Source organism: Panthera pardus, unplaced genomic scaffold, assembly GCF_024362965.1.
Source record: "Panthera pardus isolate Hobbes unplaced genomic scaffold, ASM2436296v1 HiC_scaffold_18, whole genome shotgun sequence".
In the NCBI taxonomy this organism is placed as follows: domain Eukaryota; kingdom Metazoa; phylum Chordata; class Mammalia; order Carnivora; family Felidae; genus Panthera; species Panthera pardus.
Genome location: NW_026526743.1, coordinates 32,957,016 through 32,984,715, shown reverse-complemented (window position 1 = coordinate 32,984,715; position 27,700 = coordinate 32,957,016). Strand labels below are relative to the sequence as shown.

At 53.3% G+C, this 27,700-nt stretch overlaps 1 protein-coding gene across 7 annotated transcripts in view; it reads right to left on the bottom strand.

Moving 5' to 3' along the window:
- Positions 1–27,700, bottom strand: part of SLC6A2 (solute carrier family 6 member 2) — a 58,477-nt gene that overhangs the window by 21,028 nt on the left and 9,749 nt on the right. For 2 of the 7 annotated variants that reach the window (XM_053906119.1, XM_053906120.1), the window contains exons 2-4: positions 26,617–26,941; positions 13,910–14,041; positions 11,747–11,984 (exon numbers count right to left, since the gene is read on the bottom strand). In XM_053906119.1, the coding sequence (XP_053762094.1) occupies positions 11,747–11,984; positions 13,910–14,041; positions 26,617–26,890 (644 nt within the window). In that variant the 5' untranslated portion in view covers positions 26,891–26,941. Of the gene's footprint in view, positions 1–11,746; positions 11,985–13,909; positions 14,042–26,616; positions 26,942–27,045; positions 27,319–27,356; positions 27,510–27,700 lie in introns of those variants that run through there. The other 5 variants (XM_019455905.2, XM_053906118.1, XM_053906121.1 and 2 more) reach the window with 5 other exon arrangements.

The window sequence follows — 27,700 nt, the reverse complement described above, 5'->3', positions numbered from 1 at the left end:
GACCACAGGCCGGCCCCCGAAAGCGCACATTGACGGAAGCCGGCCTTGGGCCGCCCCACCCCCGGCCCCTGCCCTGCATCGTTTGGGCCTGCTCGACGCCATCCTGCCCTGGGCCAGGAAACCATCTGGGGGGTCTTCCCACTCCAGGCTGTCTTTCGTAAGCAACAACAAAAATTTTCAGTGTGACAAAAATCTCTTGAGTGCCACCTGCATGCCTGGCCCTGGAGAGAAGATGGAAATAACAGGAAAAGTCCGGAGGCTGTGCTACTCGCATCTGGAGGATAGTGGCCAGGGACATCCTACAACGCACGGGACAGCCTTCACGTCCTTTCACGGGCAGGACGGCCTCCGACAACAAAGAATTGTCCAGTCCAAAGTTTTCATGTTGCTGAGTTTACGAATCCCTTGGTCCAGAAACTGAGATGACAATAAACGTTTCTCATCTAAAAGCTAAAGGCGTGCATATCCCGCGCCCTAGCAAGTCCACTCCTGGGTATTCACTCAGTAGACATGTGTACGTATGTTCACCAAATCACATGTTCTAGAATGTTCCCAGCAGCATTAATCACAATAATCTCAAATTGGAGAATACTCATATATCCATCAATAGCAGCACGGATCGATCGTGATATGTTCATAAAATGGAATATTACAAAACCACCGGCTCTCTGTGGATGGGCCCCTCACGTACAATCCTACGAGAAAGAAGTGGACGCCGAACCTGAGGAAGTCAGGACTTTCTGTCTGATTCCGCTCACACAAACTATAACGGGCCAAAGTAACCTAAGGTGTTAGAAGTCAGGAAGGGTGCAGCCAGGGTGGGGATGCGGGTACTGAACGGGAGGGGACACAGGAGGAGTTTCTGGGACGCCGGTCAGTTATGTGTCTGGGTGCTTGGGAACATGGCTGTGTTCAGCTTGTGACATTCTGGAACCGTCCCTTACTGACATGCACTCCCCTACAATATGGCATATCCTATTTTAGAGTAAGGAAAACAAATAAAATACAAATGAGGTTTGAGAATAGCGGGGTTAGAGTAAGGAAAACAAATAAAACACAGATGAGGTTTGAGAAGGGCGGGGTCTCTCACACAATCTACGGTGAAGAAACGGTAAACAGAATCGCACGCAAAATGACCGGCTGCTCACGGCTAATCAACGTCATTAGGGTCTAACCAAACGTCAAGGAAGACCAACCGATGAAACCGCAGACCGGGGAAGACAAAGAAAGCAGAATTGTTTCTGTGGAAGAGGGAACAGCTTGGTAAGGCAGAGCCATCTGCACCCCGGTCATTCATTCCTTAGTGAGTGCCTGCTGTAAACAGCCTCATCCCGGGCCTCAGCAGCACAGTGCGGACTCCTTGCACCTGGTGCCTGGTGTGGGGGGCTTACAGTGTAGCAACCGAGGCAGCATTGAATGCACAGTCCCAATAAAGTGTGACAAGCATCGGGAGCGGAGGGAGCATCAGGGGCACCCAGAACTGGTCCCTGCCTGCCCTCCACAGCACTCCACACTCAGAGGCTGCAAACTGTCAACACCCTTCAAGGCCCAGCTCCAATGTCACCTCTTCTGGGAGGCCTCCGTGATCACCCCCGGCACGGGCCTTTCAACCCTCCCAGTTCCTGCGGCTCCTGGCTCATTCCCCGGGCCATGCCTGCCCCTGAGGCGTTAGGGCTGACCGCATGCAAGGTTCTCCCAGGGTGAGAGGGTGGACGAGCCATCCTGGGTCCCGGGTCTGCAGTGCTAAGCCTGGGCCTGGCACTCAGGCCTGGTTAGCTCAGAGCAGACTGTTGGATCAGGGACACGTGCTCACCACCTCACTTGCTAAATTCAATAATCCACCTTCTAAAGCAAGAGGACCCGGGAAGGACAGAGGGTCAGCCTCCCCCGCGGCCTCACTCCACCTCTCAGCAGCTCCTCCTCCGACCTGGGGGAGTCCTCACCCTTTGACACCGTCCCGGGCAACCAGCCACTTTCCACGCGGGAACCTAACTTCCCTTTGTCTCGTCCTGCAGGGCCTTTTGCTCTCGGCCAGGGGTCCTTTCAGAAAGTGTCTGATTGATACGCGCACACCAGCGATACAGGCCAGAGGCAGCTTCGCCATCCGTCCTTCCCCACAGTAGTGCCTTCACGCAAAAGAAGGTCACACTAAAGGCAAAAGTTCACACGCCCACAGTGGATAAACCGGCTGTAGTCGACCATCTCTCTGCCTGTCTGTCTCTCTGTCTCTCTCTCTCTCTCTCTCTCCCACCCCTCCTCACCCCTCTTCCGTTCCCTCCTTTTTCTCCTCACTCCCTCCCTCCAGAAGAGAAATACGAGGTACAGAGAATGTAACCTGTAGGCCCATCAACAAAACAGGGTTCTCAACCTGCTCATGAGAATCACGCAGAGGGGCCCCTGGGGGGCTCAGTCGGTTAAGCGTCCAGACCCTTGATTTCGGCTCAGGTCGTGTTCTCACAGTTTGTGAGTTCCAGTCCCACTTGGAATTCTGTCTCTCCTCTCTCTGCCCCTCACCCACTCGTGAACTCCCTCTCTTTCTCTGGCTCTCTCTCTCTCTCTGAAAATAAATAAATAAACCTTTAAAAAAATCACACAGAGAAGCTTTGTGACAATCACTGACGTCTGGGCCCCCCTCTCAACCAACTGAATTAGAACCCATGGGGAATGGGCCTGGGCACCAGCATCTTTTAAATTCTCCAGGTGATTCTACTGGGCAGCCAAAGCTGAGACCCCTTGAACAACAGGCCCCCTCAACAAACCTGAGTTACAGGTTTTCGTTAGAGGAAACGTGAGTCTTCCAGAAACTGTCTTTACTTTCCTGGCAAAATAAAATTGGCTTTCTGTGCCTAAGGGGAAGAAAAGGCTCCAGAGCAGCTTAAAAAATGCAGGCTTGGAATAGTTTGGACGCCTGGGTCTCAGAGGAGCCCACAGAATCAGAGGCAGATAGATGGCCGCACTCGCTGGGAGCAGAGGCACCGGAAGATGCTACCCTGGTGGGGAAACCCGTACCCTGAGTCTGGAAACTCGGTTAGCTTATCCTTGGGCAGGAGTTTAAATCTGTGGAGGCCACCACCATTTAAATTTGTGGAGGCGTGTTTCATTCACTCATTTGATCATTTACTCATCCATTCAAGACCGATGTCTATTATTTGCAAGAACGTAAAAGCAAATAGAAGAACCTGGAACAGAACTGGGATCAGACAGACCTGGGATCCCACCCTGGTCCTGCCACCAGTGATGGGGTGGCCCGAACCCTCTCACTGATTCCTCAAACTCATTCTGCACATCTTCTGTGAGCCGGAGAGGGTTGGGGGCCCGTGACACGGCCGCAGACAAGCCACGTGGAGCTCCTACGGGGTAGCGGGCGACAAAACCCGGTGTCGACTTTCCCCCTGTTGAGCCTTGTTCCTTTTCAGCAAAATGCTCTCGTGCGGATTAAATTCCAGAATGTAGACAATGCCTAGAACTCAGGAAATGCTCAACAAATGGTAACTCTAATGATCATGATCCAGTCCCAGCCTTCCAGGAGCAGGAGTGTCCCCAAAGGAGCTAAGGAGTGCCCCCAAAATGACTGGGGAGTTAGGTTAGTCCGAGGGAGTCAGCTGGCAGGTTCACTGAGGGGGGCCGGTGCCTTCTCTGCAGAGTGCGGGAGGACAGGTGAGCTGAGAGGAGGTGCACAGGTGTGGCAGAAGGAGAGATGGACAGAGGGGGTGTGGGCAGGCACATGCATCTATCTGCAAGTGAGCAAGTGTGAACGAATGGGCAGAGCTGTGTGGTCCACAAAGGCCCATATGTCCCCTCTCCAGATGGCCCCTATCCCTGCGGCCCCCAGGCCAGACGTCATGGCTTTAAAGGACTCACCTAGCATCAGCACCCTCCCCCCCCCCATGCAGTTGGTTTTAGTGTCTGGCCCGTCCTAATCCCGCCTCCTGGTCTGCTACCACCCCCCACCCTTGCTGCCCTGTCCCAGGCCAGACCCACATTCTCTCCCTTGCTGCTATAGAAGTCTCCCCATCTCCCCATACCACGGCCCCTTAAATCCATCTGTCTGATCTGCCCTTCTAATCTGTCAGTCTCCTGCCCCTAAGTCTTCCAGGGCTCCTTATCACCTGGAACAGTGGCTCCCACTGCCTCCCCAGGGCTGTTTGGCAATGTCTGGGCTCTCGTATCTGGAGTGGAGGAGACGCTGCCCGTATCTCATGGGCAGAGGCCAGAGATGTCACCGAACATCCCAAATGCACAGGACAGCCCTGCCCCAATGTAGAATTGCCCAGCCCATAATGCTAAAAGTGCGGAGGTTAGGAAATCCTGGTCTAAAGGATAAAAACATAAACGTTTCAGAACCTGAGACTTTTCATAATTGTCCCCTGCCCAGCGTCTCCCCTGTCTCACCATACCCTGCCTTGGGCTTCTGGCCCCAGCGAGCCACTGTCACTTCTCAAGCATATGAGGCTCTGGTTGCTCTGGGCCTTAGGACTTCCTGTTCCTTTCCACCTAGAACACACTTCCCGGCCCAATTTGTCAGCCTGGCAAACTTCTCCCCTTGCTGGTCTCAACTCAAAATCATGTCCTGACTTAGTTTCCTCTCTTATGTCCTGAGAGAGAGACAGGGAGGAAGAGAGAAGGGGAGGGGAGGGAGAGGGAGGGGAGGAGGAGGGGAGGTAGGGGTGGGGAGAGGAGAAACAGCTCAAGGAAAGGGAAGGGAAAGGACAGAAAGCAGGTGGGTGCGTCCAAAAATTGACAGAGAACTAGAATCAGGTCCTGAACCCACCTGACTCTTAATTCTCCTTCCTCATTGTTTCATGGGCCAAATATTGAATGGTGTCAATAACCATTTGGCCAATTTGACTATTAAAAGCATGAGAAAAAGGCACCGGACCAGCTGTACTTGTCCTGAAAGTTGCTAAAATGACGTGAGTGCGTGTCCAACCGGATGGCTGAAATGCCCCCACGCGCGTGTGAAATCCACGGTCAGGCTCGCAGGCTTTGTCTAGAGAGTTCGCCAGTGTAAAGGCCAGACTCCTGAGCTGATTCCCAGGAAAAGAAATGTGACCCCAGCCTCTCCCCAGCAGGCCCCGAGCCTCAGGGGTTTAGTACAAGTAACTTGGGTTTGTTGGACTCTTCCAGCAGTTTAATGAAAATGAATCATCGGGAAGTATCTGGTCCAGGGTTTCCAAAGTCCGCGGGCCAAACGGGCTCAGTTTCTTACTTGACATTTGAGCACAGAGGGTTGGTGCCGGGGAGGAGGGAGCGTCTCTGTCCCACCAGGAACAGGCAGGGGGTAGAAGTTTTCTGTCTCCGGAGCATGTTCACCAAGGGTGCCCTTTGGAAAGTTCCAGAGAGCGTCAGGGTTTCTTTTAGCTGCGGGTTGTCTGGCTTCAGGCCCAGAGCCTGGGGAGAACAGTGGTTTTGTTCCCTTGGATGGTTTTTCCAATCCATCAGCCTAAATGAGTACAAGATGGCAATGACCCTGGCCAGCGGGCTCTGAGGGAAGAGAAGAAACGACCTAGCCTTCCTCAGGGCTGGCACCGGGGGTCCCACTTGCTGGCTCCCCAGACTGAGACGGGGGTGACTCTCTTAAAGCAGAAACATCTAGATACCAGGGCCATTATGCGCCATTAAGAAAAATCCACTTGACAGTTCATGACTTACGGACTGCAAAGCACACGACAGCAAGCTCAGGGTGAGGAAGAGGTGCGCGAAATGGGCTGCCGTCTACCTGCAGAGACGCCTGCGCTCGGGTCCCCGGCCCACGGCCCCAAGACTCTGTCGGGCGGGAGGAGGAAGACCGGAGAAGCCTGGGTGTGGGGTGAGAGCCCTGATCCAGACGACCTGGCTTCGGATCCCAGCCCTGCCACTTGCCGAAAACCCGACCCGCCACCTTCTTATCTGCGAGAGAGGAGTCATTTCCAACCCCGCCACCTCCGAAAACGAAACGGGTCTTGGGTGGAAAGAGATCCGGGGTGCCCAGCTCATGGTGCTGTGAGGCTTGTGGGGGGTGGGGGAGGCGGCGAGCCCTGCGGAGCACGGGGCTGCTGAAATACGCCCCGGATGCCGCTCCCCGCCGCGTGCCCCAAGTCCCCAGGTCCCGCACGAAGACCGGTGTCTTTGTCCACCACATTCTGCTCACATCTGAGCCGGGAGGGAGTTCAGGGCTGTAACTGAAGTGACCCGCGTCTCAAAACCCAACTGGCCTCTCTCTCTCCTGCCGGGGCAGACCTGCCGGCCGTGAGGACGTCAGAAGAGGAACCAAATAATGACTAGACTAGAGACGACCAACGCTATCGTTTTCCGTTTTAATTTACAAGGACAAGGGTTGCCCAGAGCAGAAAGGAAAGTCATGTTTTTTTCCTCTAGCACGAGATGATGAAGGGGAGAGCTTGGAACCAATTAAACGTATCAGCAGCACCCTCTGTCCCGGCTCCTTTGCCACCTCCTGGTCCAAAACCACACTCATAAAGTCAGGAGGCCTAAAACTTCCATCCACAAGCTCCCCAAAGGTTCTGGGGTTTTCTGAGGCTCCGCTCCTCAGAAGCAGAGTGAAGGAGGGGCGCCTGGGTGGCTCAGGCGGTTGGGCGTCTGATTTTGGCCCAGGTCATGATCTCGTGGTTCACGAGTTCAAGCCCCGCGTCGGGCTCTGTGCAGATGGCTCGGAGCCTGGAGCCTGCTTCGGATTCTGTGTCTCCCTCTCTCTCTCTCTCTGCCCCTCCCCTGCTCACGCTCTGTCTCTCTCACAAAAATAAATAAAACATAAAAAAATTAAAAAAATAAATAAATAAAAGTGAAGACGGCCCCACAACAGGACACTGCTGGGATGTCAGCCTGAAGCAGGAAAAATCTTGCTCTGTCTGAGACCGAAGAGCACAGTGGTCAAGACAGTGGTTGTCACCCTCGGCTGAACAGTAGAATCACCAGAGGAGCTGGTGCACCAGAGGAGCCAAACCCCCCATGTTCTGGCTGCACCCAGACCAATGAAATTGGCGTCTCTGGGTGCAGGGTCCAGGCATCCATATGTTTCTGGGTGGTTCTGAATCGCTGGGCTGGGAGCCTGGCTTTTCCACCCAGACTTCCTGGGTTCAAACCCATTCCAAATGTCACTTCTAAACTACATGACCCTGGACAAGTCGTTTCCTGCTTGCGCCTGTTTCCTCCTTCGTGACACGATGATAGTTCTAGACTGGCCACGGTGGTCACGGTGAAAAGGCACTGTGCATAGTGACTGGGACATAATCTAGGCCGGACAAAGGTTAGTTGTGACTGTGGCAATGTTTCTGAGTAGTCATGGCCATTTATAATGGGTCGAATCCAATACGACCCAGAGGTTAGGACTGCAGGCTCTGGATGTCACTGTCTGGTGAGGCAGGGGCTGGGGTGGGGAGAGGGAGGGTCCCAGGGGCAAAGCAGGGGCAGGTGTTCACTCACGGCCTATAGCACAAGCTGCCTGGGCCCATTGTCCTATAAGCACAAGCTGCCTGGGCCCAAATCTTGGCTCTGTGCAGTACTGGCCGTGGGGCCCTGGGGCCCTGGGGCAGTGCTTATATTCACAGCCTCCTCGTGCGTGCACTTGGGGAGGCAGGGGGTAGTTACAGAAACCTCGTGGGGTTGGGGTGAGGCTTAAATTGAAATAACACATGCAAAGAAGTCAGCAGAAAGCTGGACACACGTGCGTGATGGGGAGGGAGACAGGGATAACACTGTTAATGTAAAACGGATGTTTGCTTTAAGCAACGGCAACGCCTCAGTCCTCGAGGGGTTTCAGATGTGCTTCAATCTGCATTTGATGACAACTTTGGACCCTCTCCCCTCCAAGTCCCACACCTATGTCATTTCGCACATGTCTGCTGGAAGCCCACAGGAAACACAGATGGTGGAGGGGACATGCAGGTCAGGGACAGGCAAGTTCTCGGCACTGGCTCGTTGAGGGCAGCTCCTAGGCCCTGAGCGCCTAATTTCCCAAGCCCCAGGAGGCACAAGGCTCTCCAGAGGCCACTTTTAACCAAACTGTATCTCTTTGGCCCTCCTGCCCTGAGATGGAAGGGATGGAAACTGGCCTAGGATAAGCCCAGTCTCCAGACAATCAGGACGCATCCCCAGGGCCTTGGAGTAGAGAATCCATAGCACTGAAGGAAGCTGGTCCTCGCATTTTGTCTTTTATGAATCTGTCTTTTCTCATCCTCTGGACCAGAACTATCCAACGTGGTAGCCACGGGCCACATATGGCTATTTAAAGGTAAATTGATGAAGATTAAATAAAATTTAAAAACTTAACTCTTCAGTCACACTGGCCATGTTTCGATGGCTCCACTGGCCACACGTGGCCCCCTCTTGAGCTGCACAGATAGAGAACATTCCTATCACCGCAGGGCAGCACTGCTCTAGACCAGGAGTCGGCGAGCCGTGGCCCCCAAGCAAAGTCCAGGCCATAGCCTGTGAGCTAAGAATGGTCTTTGTCTTTGGAAAGGATAAAATGAAACAAAGCAGAATATGCGAGAGACATACATGCTCCTCAAGGCCTCAAATATTTGCTATCTGGTTTTTACAGAGGAGCTTGTCACAGCCTACTCCAGACCCCGTACGCCTCACGAGTGAGGTCCTGGTGAGATTTCCCTGTCCCACCCCACAGCTGTAACAGGACTTCCTGCTTATCTGTGAACACTTGTGTCTCGATTGCTAAAACGGGGCTTGTCTCCGCCCGAGGGAAAAACACAACACAAGCTGCATTCTGAAGAGCCCGACGTGCAAACATTTTCACATTAGTTGACCAAAACCAAGTTGACCTCAAGACATAAAAGGATGGAGTTGAGGGGGCGCCTGGGTGGCTCAGTCGGTTGGGCGGCCGACTTCGGCTCAGGTCACGATCTCGCGGTCCGTGAGTTCGAGCCCCGCGTCGGGCTCTGTGCTGACAGCTCAGAGCCTGGAGCCTGTTTCAGATTCTGTGTCTCCCTCTCACTGACCCTCCCCTGTTCATGCTCTGTCTCTCTCTGTCTCAAAAATAAATAAACGTTAAAAAAAATTAAAAAAAAAAAAAAAAGGATGGAGTTGAGGATGACAGGGGAACCACAAATAAACATTGACGGTTCTGGATGAAAACCACAGAGTAAAACAACTCTCCGCGAGCCCGTACAGATGTCAATGAACGACGGAGGAGATGCAAATCAAAGCCACCATGAGATATCAGAACCTTACACCTGGTAGAATGACCACCATCAAAAAAACAAGAGGTAACAAGAGCTGGTGAGGATGTGGAGAAAAGGAACCCTCGTGCACCGTTGGCGGGAATGCAAACGGGTGCAGCCGCTGTGGGAAAGAGTATGGAGGCTCCTCAGAGAGTTACGAATACAACTGCTAGCTGATCCAGCAATTTCACGGCTGGGTATTTATCCGAAGGAAGTGGAAACACTAACTCAAAAAGATGTCTGCACCCCTGTGTTCACAGCATTATTTATAATAGCCAAGACATGGAAACAAGATATCCATGGATGCATGAATGTATAAAAACGATGGAGTGTGTGTGTGTGTGTGTGTGTGTGTGTGTGTACGGAGAGACAAAGTGTGATATACACATATGTATACACACACACGTACACACACACACACACACACACAAACTACGGTGTGTTGTATATATGTATTGTGTATATATGTATTAGATATATATATATACACACAATACAAAATATATATGTAATATACAATATTTTTATACTTATATAAAATTTATGTAAGTGTATATAAAATATATAATTTATCTATATACATAAAATATTCACGTGAAAAAAATGGATATCCTTCCATTTGTGATGACATGGACAGCCCTGGAGGGCGTTATGCAAAGCGAAATAAGTCAGACAGAGAAAGACAAATACCATAGGATCCCACTTATACGTGGAAACTAAAAATTTTTTTACAAAGACAAAGAAAACGAACTGGTAGTTGCCAGAGGCAGGCGGTGGGAGTGGTCAAACTGGGTGAAGGTGGTAAAAAGGTACAAACTTCCAGAAGCTATAAAATAAAGAAATCATGGGGATGTAATGTACAGCGTGGTGAGTCCAGTTAACGATCCTACTGTATATTTGAAAGTTGCTAAGAGGGCAGATCTTGAAAGTTCTCATCACAAGGAAAAAAAATTTGTAACTGTGGGTAGTGATGAATGCTAACTAAACTTATTGTAGGAATCATTTTGCAATATATACATGTGTCAAATTATTGTACACCTGAAGCTAGTATGAAGTTATACGTCAATTATAGCTCAATAAAAAAATGCATCAGTAAATGATAGAATGAAGGAATAAATAGGGGGAAAGGGACAACTCTTCCTTGCAAAAGAATCCCAATCAATTCATCTAGAGGGAATGATGGGAACAGAAAATCACAATTAGCAAACGCTATGATAATAAACTTTGCTGGCAAGAATCATTGAAGGATGCTGAGGATGTGGGGTAAGGATGATGAGAAACAAGATATTTACATAACCTCGAGAGGTTCCTGCAGAAGACACTTGTTAATTACAAAGGGAATAATGGTCTCTCCACACAGAAGGAAGCTGGCAGGTACTGTCTTAGCCAAGCGATCAAGGTTCCCATCCCCAGTAATAAGAGGCATCGTGTCCCTCCTGATACGGTGCACTGAGAAGGACACAGCATCATCTCTATGGTATTCTTATCAAAAATGCCTAACCTCAGTTTAATCGGGAGAAGATAGCAAACCAACCCACACTGAGGCCTAATTCACAGAATAACTGACCAGTACTCTTCAAAAGTGTCAAGGTCATGACACTCAAGGAAAGACCAGAGAACTCTCACAGACTGGGGACTAAGGGGAAGGGACAGCTAAATGCCACGTGGCACTCTGGGCTGGATCCTGGACCAGAAAAGGACGTTAGTGAGAAAACAGACGAATTCGAAAAAAGGCCTTTAGCAGGTTAGTTAACAGTATATGAACGTTAATTTTCAGATTTCAATCACTGCACTAGGGTTATATAAGGTGTCGACAGACGAGACTGAATGCAGGGTGTACAAGAGCTCTACATGTTACTTACCCAACTTTTCTGTATCTACAATGATTTCAACATAAAACGTGTCTTTTTAAAAAAGACATTCTGTGTTCTACCACCAGTCAGTGCCTCTCAGGCACACATGGTCCACATACTTCCCCCGAGCCGCACATAGCTGGCCTGCTTCTCGCTTTCTGAATTTCACCGACAACCTTCAACCTGGAAGCCCCAGAGGGACAGCAGCGCAGGTGGGCCACATGGCAGCTTCAGGACCAGTTCCATTTGGGTTCAAGCTCCAGTTCCATCAGCTGCTGGCTGAGCCCCTAGATGTTCCCTTGGTTGGCTTCATCAGTGTTCATGTCACCTCCTCAGACAAGCCCTCCCTGGCCACCCGAGCTAATGGTCCTTTCCCCCCATATACCTGGTTTTCGTTCTTTAAGAGCACCTACACTCCCTAAAATGTGTTTTATTTCCTGAAGGGCACGTCGACTCTCTAGAGAAACGTTCTTGCTTCCTTACATGTTTACTAGGGTATTTCCCCGCACCCCCACTCTCCCGGGCCGGAACACAGGGTCCTCCACTGCCCTGGCCAGGGCTGTATCCTCAGCTCCCAGCCCAGGGTCAGGCCCGTGGTGGCTTCTCAGTGCCCCCTACAAATGCCGACCGGGGTGGTTTCCCTTAGTGGTCGGCCCAGGTCCTGCCCCGCACAGGTCTCGGTGCGCCCGAGTGAATAGGACAAGGTCGATGACTTACTCGTAAAACTCTGCTGCCGGCGTGAACTTGTACTTGGAGTACTTGGTGTGGTTGCCCAGCACAGAGCTGTTGAGGAGCTTGGGGTCGGTGCAGTTGGGGCTGTTCCAGGCATGGCCGCAGTCGGTCCAAGGCAGCTTGAGGGTGAAGGAGGAGAAGAGGTAGTAGAGAGACCAGGCGATGATGACGTTGTAGTAGAAGCCAACGTAGATGGCGATGAGGATCACAGCGTAGCCAACTCCTGGGCGGGGGCAGAGAGGGATCAGGCGCGGGCTTCCCCGGGCCCAGCCCCAGAGCCACCTCTCTCGGGGAGCCAGCTCCAACCATGGCACGACCCAACCCCTACGCCCCTCCTTCTCTGCAGCAGGTTGTCAGAGCCTCACCTCCATGCCCTGGGAGCCCACGACCCCTTCGCCTGAGTGCTCTCTCTTGCCTCTCTTGCCCACTCCTCAGGCAGGCCAGAAGGGTCAGGACCCCAATGTCCCCAGGGAGCAGCCAGAGCGTATGTACCGGAGCGTATGGAGGCACCAGAGTGTGAGTATCCCAGACCCCTCACCCCCTGGGCCGAGTAAGCATGAGGCATGCTAACAGTCTCTCCCAGTGGGATGGGCCCCTGCTCCCTGGTGGAACAGGCTTGATTGACACACCTTTTATTGGCTGACACCCTCCCCTCTGTCTCTCACAGTCTTTCCTAGAATCGACTCCCCAAATAACTCCCTCCACAAATCCTTGTCTCAGGACGTGCTTCTGGGAAACCCCAAACAAGCAGTCCCTGATTAGCGCTTCAGTCCTGGGTGTTCTCTGGGCCCTCCTTTCAACCATCTGCTCCATGCGTGGGCCAATCTCATCTTCCTGAATATGCTGGAAGCTCTTCTTGGGCTAGCCAGTTCTAGGGCTTTTGCCTACAGTAGACATTTTTTTTTTTTTTTTTTTTTTTTTGGCCTGTGCAATATTGATTAAGGGAGTAGCCTTAAGTGTTCTTAGCATGTGAGGTTTGGGTGAGGCTAATCCCTCACTTCCTTGATCTGGCTGTAGACACACGACTCAGGCCTGGCCAACCAGAGGTCTGCTTCCCCACAGCCATAGGGATTGGTTGATAGGTAAACATACGACTCAAGTTAAACCAAGGAGAGTCTTCTCTGGGATCTTTACTGATGATAAAAAGGTGTTTTCGATTTATTCTGTCACTGGTAAACTTGGTAGGATTTAATCTTGTTGTTAATGGCCGGTTTTGCTAGCACCTGAGAAGAATATGCCTGAGACGGATGCTAACACCGACTTCAGACGGAGAGAGGTGGAGAGAGATTCCAGATAATGCTGTTCAAGGACGTGGATCAAGCTGTACCCGAAGCTAGCAGAAACTCTTGGACTTAACCATATCATAAGCCAAAAATTCTTTTTACATGAAAGCCACTTTGAGCGGGATTTCTGGAAGTTAAACTAAAAAGTCCTAACCAATACACACGTCTTATAAGCCTCTTACCAGCCTCTGTCTACTACACGACTGAGTAGAAGGCAGTCGGGAAACAGGTGCCAGCTGAGAAGAGGCTCATAAGAATCATACTGGCCCTCAGTGTCACCCGGGCCCAGTTCACTAAGCAGTGCTTGGGAGACACAAATTCTGATTCCATACCCTTCTCGTAGACATATGGGGGCCAAGAAATGGCAGTTGGTATGGCTATTTTTTCCCAGATGGGCTCCAAGTCCCAAATGCAAGCAGGCTTCATCACCTGTCCCAGATGTGATCGATTAGTCGTGGCTGCTGTATTCAGGACTGTGAGACAATTTCCTAGCTGAGCCCAGAAAGGTCTACGATCTATTTATCATGTCTGCCATGGGAGCAAGAGGGGAGAGTAGAGGCATGTGTTGAGTACTTCTAGCACTTTTGTAAATATTTCCCATACAGGAAACAGACACCCTCTGGTCAGTCAGCAGCGGAGGCTGGACTGGTACCCAGGCTCCCAGACTCTCTAGGCTAAGCTGGCCTTGACACACCAAGGGCTCTCCGTGTAGCTTGCAATGGTGGATGCTTTTGACCTTGCCAATACCTACGAATCCCCCAAGAGAGCTGGTCTACCCCTCGGATCCCACCTTTGGAGCAGTTTCTCCAGGGGCACCAAGGAAATCTTTTGGACACTGCTTGACTCCCCTGCACCCATCCTTTACCTTTGAAAAATGGGCAGATCTTCCACACTGTGGCTGCCCCTTCTCGGTTGTACTGGCCCAGAGCCAACTCCATGTAGAACAGGGGCATCCCAGCAATGATAAGGAACAGGGTGTACGGGATCAGAAAGGCACCTGGAGGACACAGAGGCAGAGCGTGACTCCCTGGACCCCTGGCCAGCCTTGTGTCTGCCCCCTGCACCTGCTTGGATCAATGTCTGCCAGAGCCTAAGTGTCCTCAGTTATCTGCTCCCCGGCCACTTCCCAAGGGGTGTTTTGTGGTAGGGAAATAGATTTAACACAGAGCACTCAAGACAAATAATCGTAACAGTAACAGTAACAGTAATTGTTGTGGGACCAGGAAAAACCATCACTATGATAATGAGGTTGTGTGGTCAAATCAGTAAAATCTGGGTTAATCAAAGCTGAACGAGCTTGTTCCTGGCAGGATTCTTCTGGCCTTGGATACACATAGGCACACACTATGAAGCACCATGAAGACGCTTAGAGGTACAGTCTTTACCAACTTCATTTAAATGCAGAACCTTTTCTTTCATGGATCACCACTCTGGGGAATGCCAGTTGCCCCAAACCCTCCTTTTAAAGGTCAGAAAACTGACATCAGTGAGGGAGAGACAGTGCCCAAAGCCTCACACGATTGAGTTTCTAACTTCGCTTATATTTGTCCCATTTTCAGGTCACATGGGGCTTTCCCAAACACAATCTCACTGGATTATTAGTTTCACAGCTGCTCAGAGACATAATCAGACAGGGTCATTATGTCCCCCACCTCCGGGGGAAACTGAGGGCAGGGAAGGGAGTTGAATCAGACCTGTTCTTGCTACTGGTAAGGGACAGAAGCAGGATTCACATTCAGGTCTTCGAACGCATCAGGCTCCCCCTGCTACAGGCGACTGAAGGCAAATAATCCCTAGAGCGAGCGTCTGACCAGGGAAGAAACCCACCCAGAGCATCGCAGACACCAGTGAGAGCCCCTGGCCATGGGCAGCAACTCATCCCCAAGAGAATTCCTGCTGGGATGAGACGTGTGTGAGTCTCAGAGATGATGCTCAGCGTGTCCGGCAGCCTGGGGCGAGCTTACCGGGCTCTGACGCCGTTAGGTGACTCACTGGGATACGTGCCATGTCAGCCCAGGCTGCCAGCGTGACCGAAGCAAAATGCCAGCTCCTTTTCCTGACGCAGCTGGAGGTGGCCAGGCCAGATCCACACTCGTCCCCGCCTCTGGCCTTTGGCGGAGATGCAGTAGCCTTGGAAACCAAACACTCTCTGGCCCGCCCACACCAGGAAAGTGCAGAAGCCGGGAAATATTTAATGACAGTAGCAGGAGGAATATAACATCCTGTGCCGTGTTCCAGGTGCTTTCCATACAAGGTCTCCTTCGACCTTCACAGTGACCCTAAGATGCAGTGATGATTGCTATCTCCATTTTCCAGACGTGGAAACTGAGGCTCCAAGCTAGCGAGGAATTATGGCAAAGTCACGCGGCACCCCAGGTTCAAACTCACCCAGTCTCACTTACTCAGGCTGAGCCCCCACTTTCTTCCCAGGGCTGCTCCTCGGGAAGCCCAGGGATCTTAAGGACAAAGCGTGAAGTGTCGGCCCCAGTGCTCTGGGATCCAGTCCCTTCCGAAGCAAGAGAAGGACCAGCACTGTGGGCACAGGAAAGACACTAGCAGGAAGTGAGTCCCTCCTACGTGTCATGTAGGCACTGGGCCCTCCGTGATCCCATCGACCCTAAGTCTGAGGTAGCAACTGCTATGCCCATTTCTCGGAGGGGGAAACTGAGGCTTGGAGAAATCCAGTGACTTGACCAAGGTCACCCAGCCAGTAAGTGATGGATCTGGGGTTTGGCCCTAGGTCTGCCTGCCTCCAGAGCTCCAGAGCCATTCCCAACATAATTTGTAGACGCCAGAATATTCCAGCTTCAGTGAGGGACGTGAGGCTGAACAGGGTCTCAGAGGGGAGGCTGTCCTGGAACTGGGGATCTGGGGCCAGCTTAGCCATCTCGTCAGTTGGTCATATATACTGGTCCAATACCCCATCCCCTGCTCCCTGCTGGACCTCTTTGAATGCCCACGTGCCACCCTCTCTCGTCCCCTCCTCATTTCTTGCTTTCAGACTCCACCTTGTCCTTCTCCCTCTCCCACACGCAGAGAGGGCCGACCTGGTACCTGAGCTCTCGTCTGTCCACGGTGCTGGCAGTAGTGGTGGTGGCGATGGAACGGACGCTGGTAATGTGACAGAGGTAGTTGGTGGTGGTGATGGTGACATTGGTGAACATCTGTTATATGACGAGCCACACACTGAGCTTTTATGTAATTCTTCATTTGAAATCATCCCTGAGACATAATTACCGCTACTTCCACTCAACAGATGAGGAAACTGAGGCTAAGAAAGGTTAAGTTGCTTGTCCAGACTAGAATAATCTGGACATCCCTTTGAGCCCCACTCTGTCTCCCACCGCCTTGCTACTGCCCTCGGGAGACGGGAACCAGAGAGTAGGGGAAACAGACGCATCTGACTGTTGAATAGGTCTGAAGACTGAGGTCGGTGGCCCGAGGGACGGCGGGGAAGGAAAGAGCGGGGCTCACGGCTCAGATGTTGGCACTGGCGTTCCTTTCCACAGCGAAGGGAAAGAGCAACGTCAGCCAACTAACCAGGCGTCTCACTCGGGCCAATGTCCCCCACTCCAAACCTCCGGGTGGCCGGAGGTTTACAACGGGTTTACAACAGGTAGGTAAATTGCCCAGTTGGACATTCGTCTCCTCTTGTGCTTGGCTGGGAGTGCCAGCAGAGGAGATAGGGAGGGAGGATGACAGGTCTGCACGAGCCCGAGGCTCTTCTCTGTGAGCGCCTGTGATGTGAGCCCAGCCACTGCTTCAGGAGGAAACAGCCCAAGAACACTCCAGAATGATGGAGCAGCTGAGTGTGCATAAAAACCAGAAAGCTGCCCAGGGACCAGTGCCTTATTCCGAAAGAAGACACTGACCAGCTGGCTGGGCCAAGCCCCCTTGCAGAAAGATCTGGAGGAAGCTGGAGCAGGGCTGGAGAGCCAGAAAGGGGTTTCAGGGATGCCTGAGGTCAGCCGAGGAGGCCTCGCTTAGAAACAGCCCTGCAGCAGCTCCTGGGAAACTGAGGCTGGACTGCAAACTTTCCAGAAGCTACTGCCCTGCAAGGCCCATAACCACCACATCCCCAAGGCCCTGCTACGTGGCAGTACCAGCTGCAAACTGGCCTTGCACAGGGTCTGAGAGCTGAGAACCTCAGACGCCACAGCCCACAATCCTGTCTTGATTCTGGAATGCTCTCTCTGGTTACAGAGGTCCTGGTGTACAGACCCAGAGGAGCACCCACAGGGCATATCTCCTGAGGCTCTCAGCTCCTGGCAGTCTTCACACAAATGCACGCACACAGATGCACACCCGTGCACACTCGTGACCCTTCTGCACAGTGACACACACGAACACCCGAGGAAAGACCTGTGGGCTGTAAAAGAGACTCTGACAAATGGCCTTTGGATGAATTTAGTAAGGAAAGCATCCGTCCCATCACTGCTAGCCCAGGGCACACTGCCTGCAACCTCACCATTAAAGAGGCACCGCACTGGTCAGAGAGGGGTTCTGGAATCTTCTGTACAAATGCCAAGCCCTCAGGAAGTGAAGCCCAGGGGCACCAAGTTCCGAGTGGGATGCGCTGGGGCAGATGAGGAGGGCAAATGAGAGGAGCTCAGGAAAGGGGAGGGAATGTCTGCAGGGCCCTCAGCAGGAGGCAGAAGGGCGGAGGCCCACTGGGAATCCGGGGTGAGCTGGAGAGAGTATGACCAGGGAGGGGCTGCAGGAAGGAGAGCTGGGTCCCTCAGGGAACCCACTTCCCAGTCTGCTGAGGGCCAGATTCCTCCAACTGTGCCTTCTGGCCACAGCCTGATATATCAAGAAGTGAAGACTCGTGGGACTGTTCCCTCGGTGCCCGTGGCTCAGCTGTGGATGGGCAGTGGCTGCGGCTTTCGCCAGAGTTCCAAGAAAACCTCGGTCAATGCCGAGAGTAGCCAGATTTGTGCCCTCGCCCTGAACACCCTGAAGGCATAGCAGACATAAGGGCGCAAGAGAGGGTGACATCTGCATGAGAGCCGGTGCTGCTCGCGGCAGGCACGCGGGTGGGGCCGGGGGGCAATGTGGCCCTGGCATTGGACACCGCACATGGCCACGGTTTTCCACATGACCCATCAGGCTGCACCTTTTAAATCAAACATGCTCTATCTTCGTGCCTCGACAAGTGCACGTTCATAACTGTTCTATCATAAGGTTCCGTTTTGGAGCCCTCGCCTCTGACAGCCCTGTGCCACAACGGGGCGGCGAAGGGGGAAGCCCCACCTCAGCTCTGTCCAGGGACACACAAGGCCTTTTGCACGTATGTATGGACTATTGCACACACATGTCTAAGCTCTGTCCACACCCCTGCAGACCACAGGCCTCTGGCCTCCCCTGGGGCCTGTGGCCTGTGCACATTACAGAAGGAATGAAGCGAGAGGCCCGTTCAGACCCAGAAGGAGGTTGGGGCGTTTGCACAGGGAATGACTGGGAACCGGTATCTGGAGTGGTGGCGGGGGTGGGGGGAGGGGGGGCAGTGTTCTCGGTGGGCAGGCCTCGGTGAGAAGGGAAAGAGGGCGGAGCAGGGCTGTCTAAAGCACAGGGCCCGGGGAAGACCCCCTGTGACACAGTATGGAATACGGATACAGTAAAACCTTGGTTTGCAAGCATAATTCATTCCAGAAACATGTGTCCAGATCCAAAGCACTTGTATATCAACGCGAATTTCCCCATAAGAAATAAGGGAAACTCAGATGATTCATTCCACAGCCCCAAAATATTCATATAAAAATGATTACAATATGGTAATAGGATGCAAAATAAGAAAGAAAATTCAAAACATAAAGAAAAATAAACAGATTAACCTGCGCTTACCTTGGAAGACCTTCGTGGCTGGTGTAAGGGAGACGGGAGAGAGGAGGGTTATTGTGTAGGACGACTTTCACTATCCCTAACAGAGTCACTGCTATCTATCGGCTCAATGGAATCTTTTTCTTTTCGCACGACTTTAACCAGGAGCTTATCCAATGACCTAGAAGGAAGCCAAGCATTCCTAAGCTTCCTCTTGTATAGAAAAGCAAAGGACTGTCCATCGGTGCTTTGAAGGGACAAAAATACACTACTGCCAGTCATGGGCACCTTCCAACGTTCTGGAAAAGTCACTGATTTCTGCCAAACACCGCGGCCTGAGACGGAGCACCTGAGCCTAGGAGACGATTACCTATAATTCCGCAGTGAGAGAGAGAGAGAGAGAGAGAGAGAGAGAAGAACGATTGGCTCCGAATCATTGGCTCCATTGTGATCATGTGACATTCAACGTCACGTACCACTCGTATTGCAAGACATCATTGCTTTATCAAGTTAAAATTTTTTAGAAATGTGTGCCTCGTCTTGCGGAAACACTCGAAAAACAAGTTACTCGCCATCCAAGGTTTTACTATATCTGGTCTCTGCTCTGGGTTTCTGAGACAGAGCTCTTAAAAACCCCTTGTAATTTTCTTCTTCTCTTTTAATGTTTATTCATTTATTCTGAGAGAGAGAGAGAGAGAGACAGAGAGAGAGAGAGAGGCAGAGAGGGAGAGAGAACACGAACACACGAGCAGGGGAGGAGCAGAGAGAAAATCCCACGCAGGCTCCACGCCTCTGTCAGCGCACAGCCCCACACTGGGCTCCATCTCACCAAGTGTGAGACCATGACCTAAGCCCAAATCACGAGTCAGATGCCCAACCGACTGAGCAACCCAGGTGCCCCAAACCCTTGTAATTTTCTGAGTGGGGGTGATAGGAATGTCTTACACAGGGCTCCTAAGTCCCTTGGAATTTTCTGGGTGATACGAGTATCTTTCATTCTAATGAGACAATTCTCGGTGAGCTCCTGGACGGGGGCTGGTCACCAGAAGAGCCAAGCCCTGATTAGAAGCTTGGAACTTTCGGCCCCAGGTTCCAACCTCCAGGAAAGAAAGAAGGGCTGGAGACAAATAAAGCTAATATCGATTACGCCCGCGTGATGAAGCTTCCATAAAAATCTCTGCACTACGGAACCTGGAAAACCTCCAGGCTGGTGAACATCAGCACACGCCAGGAGGGTGGCACAGCCCAACTCCATGAGGACAGAAGCTCCCGCACTCAGGACTCGTCCAGAACTTGCCCCATACACCTCCTCATTGGTATCCTTTACCATACCCTTTATAACAAACTGGAAAATGTAAGTTAGTGCTTCCCTGAGTTCTATGAGCTGCTGTGGCACATTACTGACCTGAAGAGAGGATCATGGAAACCCCTGACTTACAGCCAGGTGGTCAGAAGCACAGGTGACAGCTTGAGACCCATGGGTGGCATCTGAAGTGGGGGCAGTCTTGCGGGACTGAGTCCTTAACCTGAGGGGTCTGCCAACTCCCGGTCGCCAGTGTCAGGACTGAATTGTAGGACACCCCGCTGGGGTCTGGGGAGCCGGAGAATTGGCCAGTGCATCTCTGGTTTGCTGTGATAATTGGAGACGATGGAGGAGAAGTAACTACCTGGCGCTTAGCAGGTGCTCTGTAAACGGGAATCACATCCCACCGTCAAACCGCAGAGCGCGCACAGTGCAACTTTGTAAACTGGAAATCGCCAAGTTGACAAGTGCCTGTGCAGGGGACGGTGGCCGGGTCCTGCACGGAGCACAGCGCCGAATGCCTGCTGGAGGCTCACCAGCACAGGAGGACGTGGAGGCGGTCCCCCGGACCCTTCACGTCCCTATCCCGAGTGAGGCCGGTTACTCCCCCTGTGGCCGTCCCCCTTTCAGAGGTGCCCACGGCCAGCTGAGGCTCTGCTGAACCTGGCAGCCGACCTGTCCCTCTGGCCGGAACTGCTTTTTCGCCTTCCCCAAATCCCTCCCCCGCAGCCTTCACTTTCCACCTTCTTTTTGTCCTTCGCACCATGGAGAATGGAACAGATCAGTCTTGTCCAAAGCAATGCTGTGCACGCTGGGTGTCGGGCATAGGGCCACCCGCCACCCCCACCCCCAAGTCTCTGCCAGTTAAACAGCTGGCTTCACACGGCCATTTCTTTAGAGAAACACTCCGCTTCTTACAATAAACGAAGCCCAGATCATTCATGTTTGTCAACACAGACTCTGCCCAGGGTAGGATATTGGAACCATGCGGTGACCACTCATGTTTCCTCCTCCCCGAGACTCATCTGCCCCTGCCCACTGGCCCCAGGATCCCTTTAACCTCAGCCCAAGTGGAGCCTCGCAGCTCTTGAGTCCTCCTGACTTTTACTGAGATTGGCCAGGAGCACGGGCGCACACCTCTGCAGAAATGCCTGCTGCTCCGGGAGGAAGTTCCACACAAAAGGAGCAGCACGGTCACTTTAGGGGCTTCCCGCTGACCTCCGGGCCTTCGATCTGAGACCGGGGAACATCCCCAGCAAGGAGAAACGCCCACTTCCTGACGGATTAACACCCCTGCTCCCTTAAGGAGGGCAAAGGGGGTTAAAAGCAGGGAGACTAGCATTGGGGCTCCCCTCCTCATGGGGCGATTCTCTCTCTGCTGTCAACTTTGCAGGGTCTGACCTGATATTTATTAAGAATTCTGGGGCTTTCCATATAGCTCCTTGAAGGTTCTGGTTTCCTATCTCCATTCTGGTCTCTTCAAAATGAACAAATAGGGCGCCTGGGTGGCGCAGTCGGTTAAGCGTCCGACTTCAGCCAGGTCACGATCTCGCGGTCCGTGAGTTCGAGCCCCGCGTCAGGCTCTGGGCTGATGGCTCGGAGCCTGGAGCCTGTTTCCGATTCTGTGTCTCCCTCTCTCTCTGCCCCTCCCCCGTTCATGCTCTGTCTCTCTCTGTCCCAAAAATAAATAAAAAAATGTTGAAAAAAAAAAATTCAAAATGAACAAATAAGAGGGCGTTTGGGATGCTCAGAACTGTATTTTGGAAGGCAACACAACTCACAAAGATCAGTAGAACCTCATCTCCCTCATCTGGGATATAATACTTCCAATCACAGAACCCCAAATGACGTTAGCTTTTAGGATGTTTACAATAGACTAAGAGCTCTCTCAAGATGGGGATTGCCTTTTGCTCATCTCCACGTTCCTGGCATATGATGAGCACATCGGAAATGTTTTCTGGTTAAATAAATGGTTCCCAGAAGGGAGTCACAGGGAGGATGCAGCTAATGAAATCCCCAGGGCCTTCCTCTACTTGCATGGTGACCTAATCCTTAGTTAGGCAGCTGGGTCTGGGACCACAGGACAGGGTGTAGCATTTATCCCCACGAAATCCCATCTTGTTGGAAACAGCTTCTCTAGATCTTTTACGGCCAGCTCAGAGCAGTGAGCCCCCTCCTGCTGATGACCCCAGATTAAAGTCTCAGCTCTAGCCCCCGATGAGCACCTCATTCCTGCAAACTCGTCAGCGGAGGGCCACGCCAGCTGGCCGGCTCATGTGTACCTGAGCCGAACCGTCAGCGTCAGGGTCAGGCTTGGCAAGCTCAGGGTGTAGACGGCCTCCTACAGCCAGGCCGGAGGTGAGGGCATTGAGTCTGCAAACCTCTGACCTCTGTACCAGCCACGCTTCACACCCAGCCTCCAGAAGTCCAGATATTTTGGCCAAGAGGGTTGCCCCCCACGGGCTGTGCATACCTGAGATGCTCAGCTTACTCAGGAAAGGAGGAGAACCCTATCCGGGACCAGAACCACATCTCACGGGACCTGGTGCGGGACTGTTAATCCCCCTTTTCCAGGTGAGGAAAGTGCAGTGGGGCGAGGCTGGACTGCCAGGACCTGGAACAAAGCCTAGGTCTTGCCTCTTGCTTTCCCGTGACCCAGACGTGCCTAATTTCCAGCCTTATTCCCCTTCCTCAGTTCTTCCTTAGAATTAGTTCTGCTCCCTCCAAAACCAGGACACCACTGGGTCTAGCCTGCGGTTCAAAATCACCAAATGATAACAATAATAGGCGCGGGTCCATTTATTGAACCCCCACTATGTTGCACACGTCATCACCCTGCTGATGAGAAAGTATACTCTTTCCCCTTCTCTGCACAAGAAAACTGACGCCCAGAGAGGAGGAGTCCAAGACTACATTTCTAGGAAGTGTCAGGCTCAGATGCAAACGTGGGTCTGTCTGAACCTAGAGACCATGTGTCTGACGGCACAGGACTTGTCTCAAACTGAAGCGGCCGTTGCCGAGACCCCTTCCCTGGCAGGGAGGCAGACATGGGGACCAGGTCGATCTGCCTACGCCTCCCCGGACGTCAGCGCGGCCAGGCCCAAGACCACCACCGGTGCAGGGGGAGTATCTAGCACCCTGAAAGTAGCCCCACTGCCCAGCACTCCGTTTGAGAAGGTTCCGAACCCTGGAAATTTCAAGGCATTCCCCATCGGCAGCTTCCCGTATTTGTGCGTCCCAGCAGCTGGCCTATGCGAAGATGTTCAGGCAGGCTCATCTTTCCCAGGAATTAACTCAGAAAGTATTAGCCGGGGGCCTAAACTCCTGGCACTTTTACCATTTCAAAACACCCTCCAGTATGGGCCAGCGTGAGCAGCCAGGCGCGGAGGTTACTTTGGTAAACTGGCACCAGAGGAGAACACAGGCCACGAAATAAACAGGGCGGGTGAGTCCGGGCTTAAGTGCAGAGCCGAGCCAGGTCTTTGGAGAGGGACAGGTCTTGGGGGTCACCTATGCTCACCTCCAGCTGTAGTGGGGAACTCGGGCGTAGAGACGGGCTGGGCTGTGCCCACAGAAACAGAGCTGGGATTCAAACTTGGGTCTTTTGGCTGCTTGCCAACCTGCTTGCCCATCTCAGGGGCTGACTTTAGAATTACATTTAAGAATTGATCCCCAAGGAGCAGCCAGGGGGTCTCCGCAGAGATCAAGCTCAGAAGGGGCCAGCTGAGCTCCCCCAGAGGGGTGAGGAGAAAAGGATCTGCCTTCGAGTCTGCGACGGAAATGGGAGGCTGCCTCCCTCCCCTGTGTCATCCATGGCCACCCCAGCCAGAAATGGAAATTCACTGGGACAACTTCTCCACCCCTTAGCCTGGCATTCAAGGTCTCCGGGGCCGGGCCCCAACTTGTCTCTCCGCCCTTATCGCTGATGGCTTGCCCTCCCGCCAGCCCGCACTCCTAGTCTCTGCGATGATCACACGTGCATTCTCAAATAAAATGCCTCCTATCTTCTTCTCAAGGCTTGTCCATGCACCTCCCTTCCCTTCCTTGGGGCGGTGCTCCAAGCACAGTCCACCTCCGAATCTTTCCCAAGCAGCCCCTCTTCGGGCCTTTAGAGCGCCTGTCACCTCTCCCACCCATGTCACACGTCATCAAAATGTTGTTAAGGAAAAGCAGCAGCTACCTTTACTAAGGCCATGCTCTCTGCCTGGCTCTCCACCGGCATTATCACATCATCACGTCCTTATCCTCTGAGCTGAAAGCCATTCTTTCCATTTGACAGATGAGGACACTGAGGCTTCAGAGGCTGCCCCAAATCACACTGCCAGAAGTTGGAACCCGGGACTCCACGGCCAAGGCCCCTAACTTCTAGATTGCTGGCCCTACCCCTCCCAGCGCATGCTGCCTCTCTGGGTTAGTCAGTGTTTCTGGATAGGCATTAGGTCTCTGAGGACTTGGACCATTTTCATTCATTTATTCACTCAACAGAAGTTTGTTGGGTACCTTCTATCGCATTCCTAGGATCTAGACTTTACTTTGGGCATGAGAAATGGAGGAAGAAGTGACAGTCTATGCCCTCAATGTGCCCCAGTCTGTGTGGGTGACAGATACACAAAGCAATAAATGACCGAACAACGCAGGTGGGTGATATACAGGGCTAGCAGACCCAAGAGAGGGAGCTTCTGGCCAAATTTACCTACAAATTGGAACCTGTGACAAATCGGCTATGTTTGTGCCCTGAGCCCCTGGTATATCACCTTGCAGGCAGCAGGTGGTCACAATTGGTGGCAATGACCAAGTGAGCACACGGTGTCTGCGGGGCCCCAGAATATCCATCTAGCTGATGCGTGCGGCTGGCCATCTGGGATCCTTGCAGTTTCACCCAGCACTTATAACAGTGGCAGTGGCGTGGGGATGGCATATGACACTTCAGGTGACTGAAGCTCCTGGCAGGCAGGTGTGGTGATGAATCTATCTAGGTGATCCCGGCAGAGCCCAGCACTGTGCCTCACACCAGGGAGGAACTTGTAAATATTGCTGATTATTGATAGAGGCTTCTGCTGTCTGGGGACACACGGTCTCAGATGGTCACTGAGGTCATGCTGGATGGCACATCTCAGGGTCTCTCAGTCTGTCTTCCATTCATCACCTCCCCACCTGCTAAAAATACACGGAAGCTGCATCTCCTCCCTTCCTGGGTCCAAAGGGCCAGAATTCTTAAACCTGACCAGAGACTCTTGAGAGGCCACAGCAGCCAAACACGGAAGAGTGTCACCTCTGGGTCACGTTTCCCATTTCTCCACCAAAGCAAGTGTCCAGAGCAAACACTGAAGCAAACAGCTGGGTCCCAGACCCTATGGGGCAGATCACAAGCTTTCCCTTTACCTGGTTCCAGGTAAGGAAACATCTGCCCTGCCTCCTTCTGAGCCCCTGGAGTCCTGAGCTACAGTTACTGCCAGGCGGGATGGCCCAGGGAATAGACAGAAGTTTCCAGAGCTGAGCCCCCGTGTGCCAACTTCTTCCTTCCTGTCATTTTTCCAGGCTCTCTGCAGGGCACCCCTGAACTCTAGCAAATGAGCGCAGGACTGGTGTGGTTTAGGCACCCACGAGCAAAGGCCCTCAAGAAGGAGCTAGGGTCTTAGGATCTTGTGTCCTGTCCCCCCAAGCTGCTTCTTCCAAGGCTCTGCCATTTGGTTGGGCTATAGTTGGTCTCTAGACTTGCATCCCAGGCAAGTGGGTATCATGTCACCCTGCACGGGAAAGGGGAGAGAGCCTCGCTACTTCCACTGGAGTTTTCTCCAGGCCCCTCTCCTACTCCACCCTGCATCGGAGCCAAGGACCCCAGGCGGCTGCAGGGGGCAAAGGCTTCACCTGCCTCAAGCATCAGGCCAGTTCTTCGTCCCTAAAGACCCATTCCTACCTAGACTGTGCACTCCGGCCCCTCCATCAAAACAAACACCAACATGACAGTGGAGCTCTCTGACACTAGCTTCTCTTTGTGGGTCTCAGTTCCAGAGTCTCTGTCCCCAAGAGTGCAAGGCCTCCCAAGTGCCTTCAGGGAACCCACATCCTCTCTCCCCTTCTGGCCCAGAGGTCCCTGCCCCAAGACTCAAAGTGCTGGAGTTAGGATCACTGTGTGCCTGGCTGTCACATCCTGTGCACTTCTGGCACCCCTTGCAGAGCTCTCCAAATCTTCTTGCGAACCATCAAAAGATCACCTACATTCCTCATGCACCTATCACTGTCCAGGGGCAAGCCTCCACTTCCCCTTTCCACTGAGGACTCCAATTCTGTTTCCGTGAGCCCTGTGCAGACCCTTCTGCGCTCCAGACTCGCTCGCGTGCTTCCTCTTCTCCCGCGCATCCCATCTCCTCCATCCCGGCCCCGGTCCTGGCCACTGCTGCGGTCAGGTAGCCTCCCAAGTCCAAACCCCAGCCCATCAGGGGGCTCACCGCCACCATTCTTGTAGCAGAGGTAGGGGAAGCGCCACACGTTGGCCAGGTCCACCGCGAAGCCGATCACTGACAGCAGGAAGTCGATCTTCTTGCCCCAGGTCTCCCGGGGCTGCTCGTCGCCATCGCGGGACGCCAGGAGACACTGGACGCCGTTGCGCTCTTTCACCACCAAGAGCTCCGCGGCTTTGCGCCCTTGCACCGGCTGCTCCGGCCCCGGGTCCGCCCCGCCGTTCTCGGGCTGCACCTGCGGCTTCATCCGCGCCAGAAGCATGGGTGCGGTTGGCGAGGGGAACGTCAGCCGTACTGGGAGCGCGCCGAGGCTCTGCTTGGATAAAAGGAAAAGATGTGGTCACTAGGCCATCCCGCCCTCCATGCGCCTCCCGAGACCTCCCGGGAGCGCGGGGATAGAGCGGCCAGCGCGCGCACCGAGCGGACGCAGGGTTCCCCCAGACTCGCGCGCGTCTGTTGGTAAAATTTGGAAAGAGCGGTAGTGGCGCGGAACTGAGACGGAACTTAGAGTTGGAGACCAACCCTGCCGGCCCTGTGGGTCTGGTCCCGGACCCCACAGCGCTTCCCTCATTCGCCCGCTCCCTCTCGCCCCCAAATGGCTGGGTTGGGACACGCGGAGGCGGAGGTTTCCCAGGGCGGTGACCCTGCCCGTGCCGCTGGCTGCCCCCTGTCCCCCAGCTCGGGATCTGTGCCACCTCCGGCAGCCCCAGGAGCCTCCCGACACTTACCCCTCCGCACTTCAAAGTCGCTACCGCTCTCGCTCTGCGCACGCAGCCGGGGTCTCCGGCACACCTCGGCCGGGCGGCGCGCAGGGCGCACTCACGTGTCCGGCAGCGCCGCGGTCCCGGGTGCCCCGCCTGGCCGCGACGGGCTGTGGGGCGCCGGCCGGGGCTGGGCTCCGCCGCGTGGCGCTCGGGCGCGGCCCGAGGAGCGCGGGAGGCGCGGGGCGGCCGGCGGGGCGCGCGCTGGCTGCTTCTGGCCGCGCCGGGCGGGGGCCGGGCTGGTAATGTAGCCTGCGCCCCAGGTAACGCGCCGATTGCATTAAGCCCGCGCCGGGCCCGCTCCGTCTGGA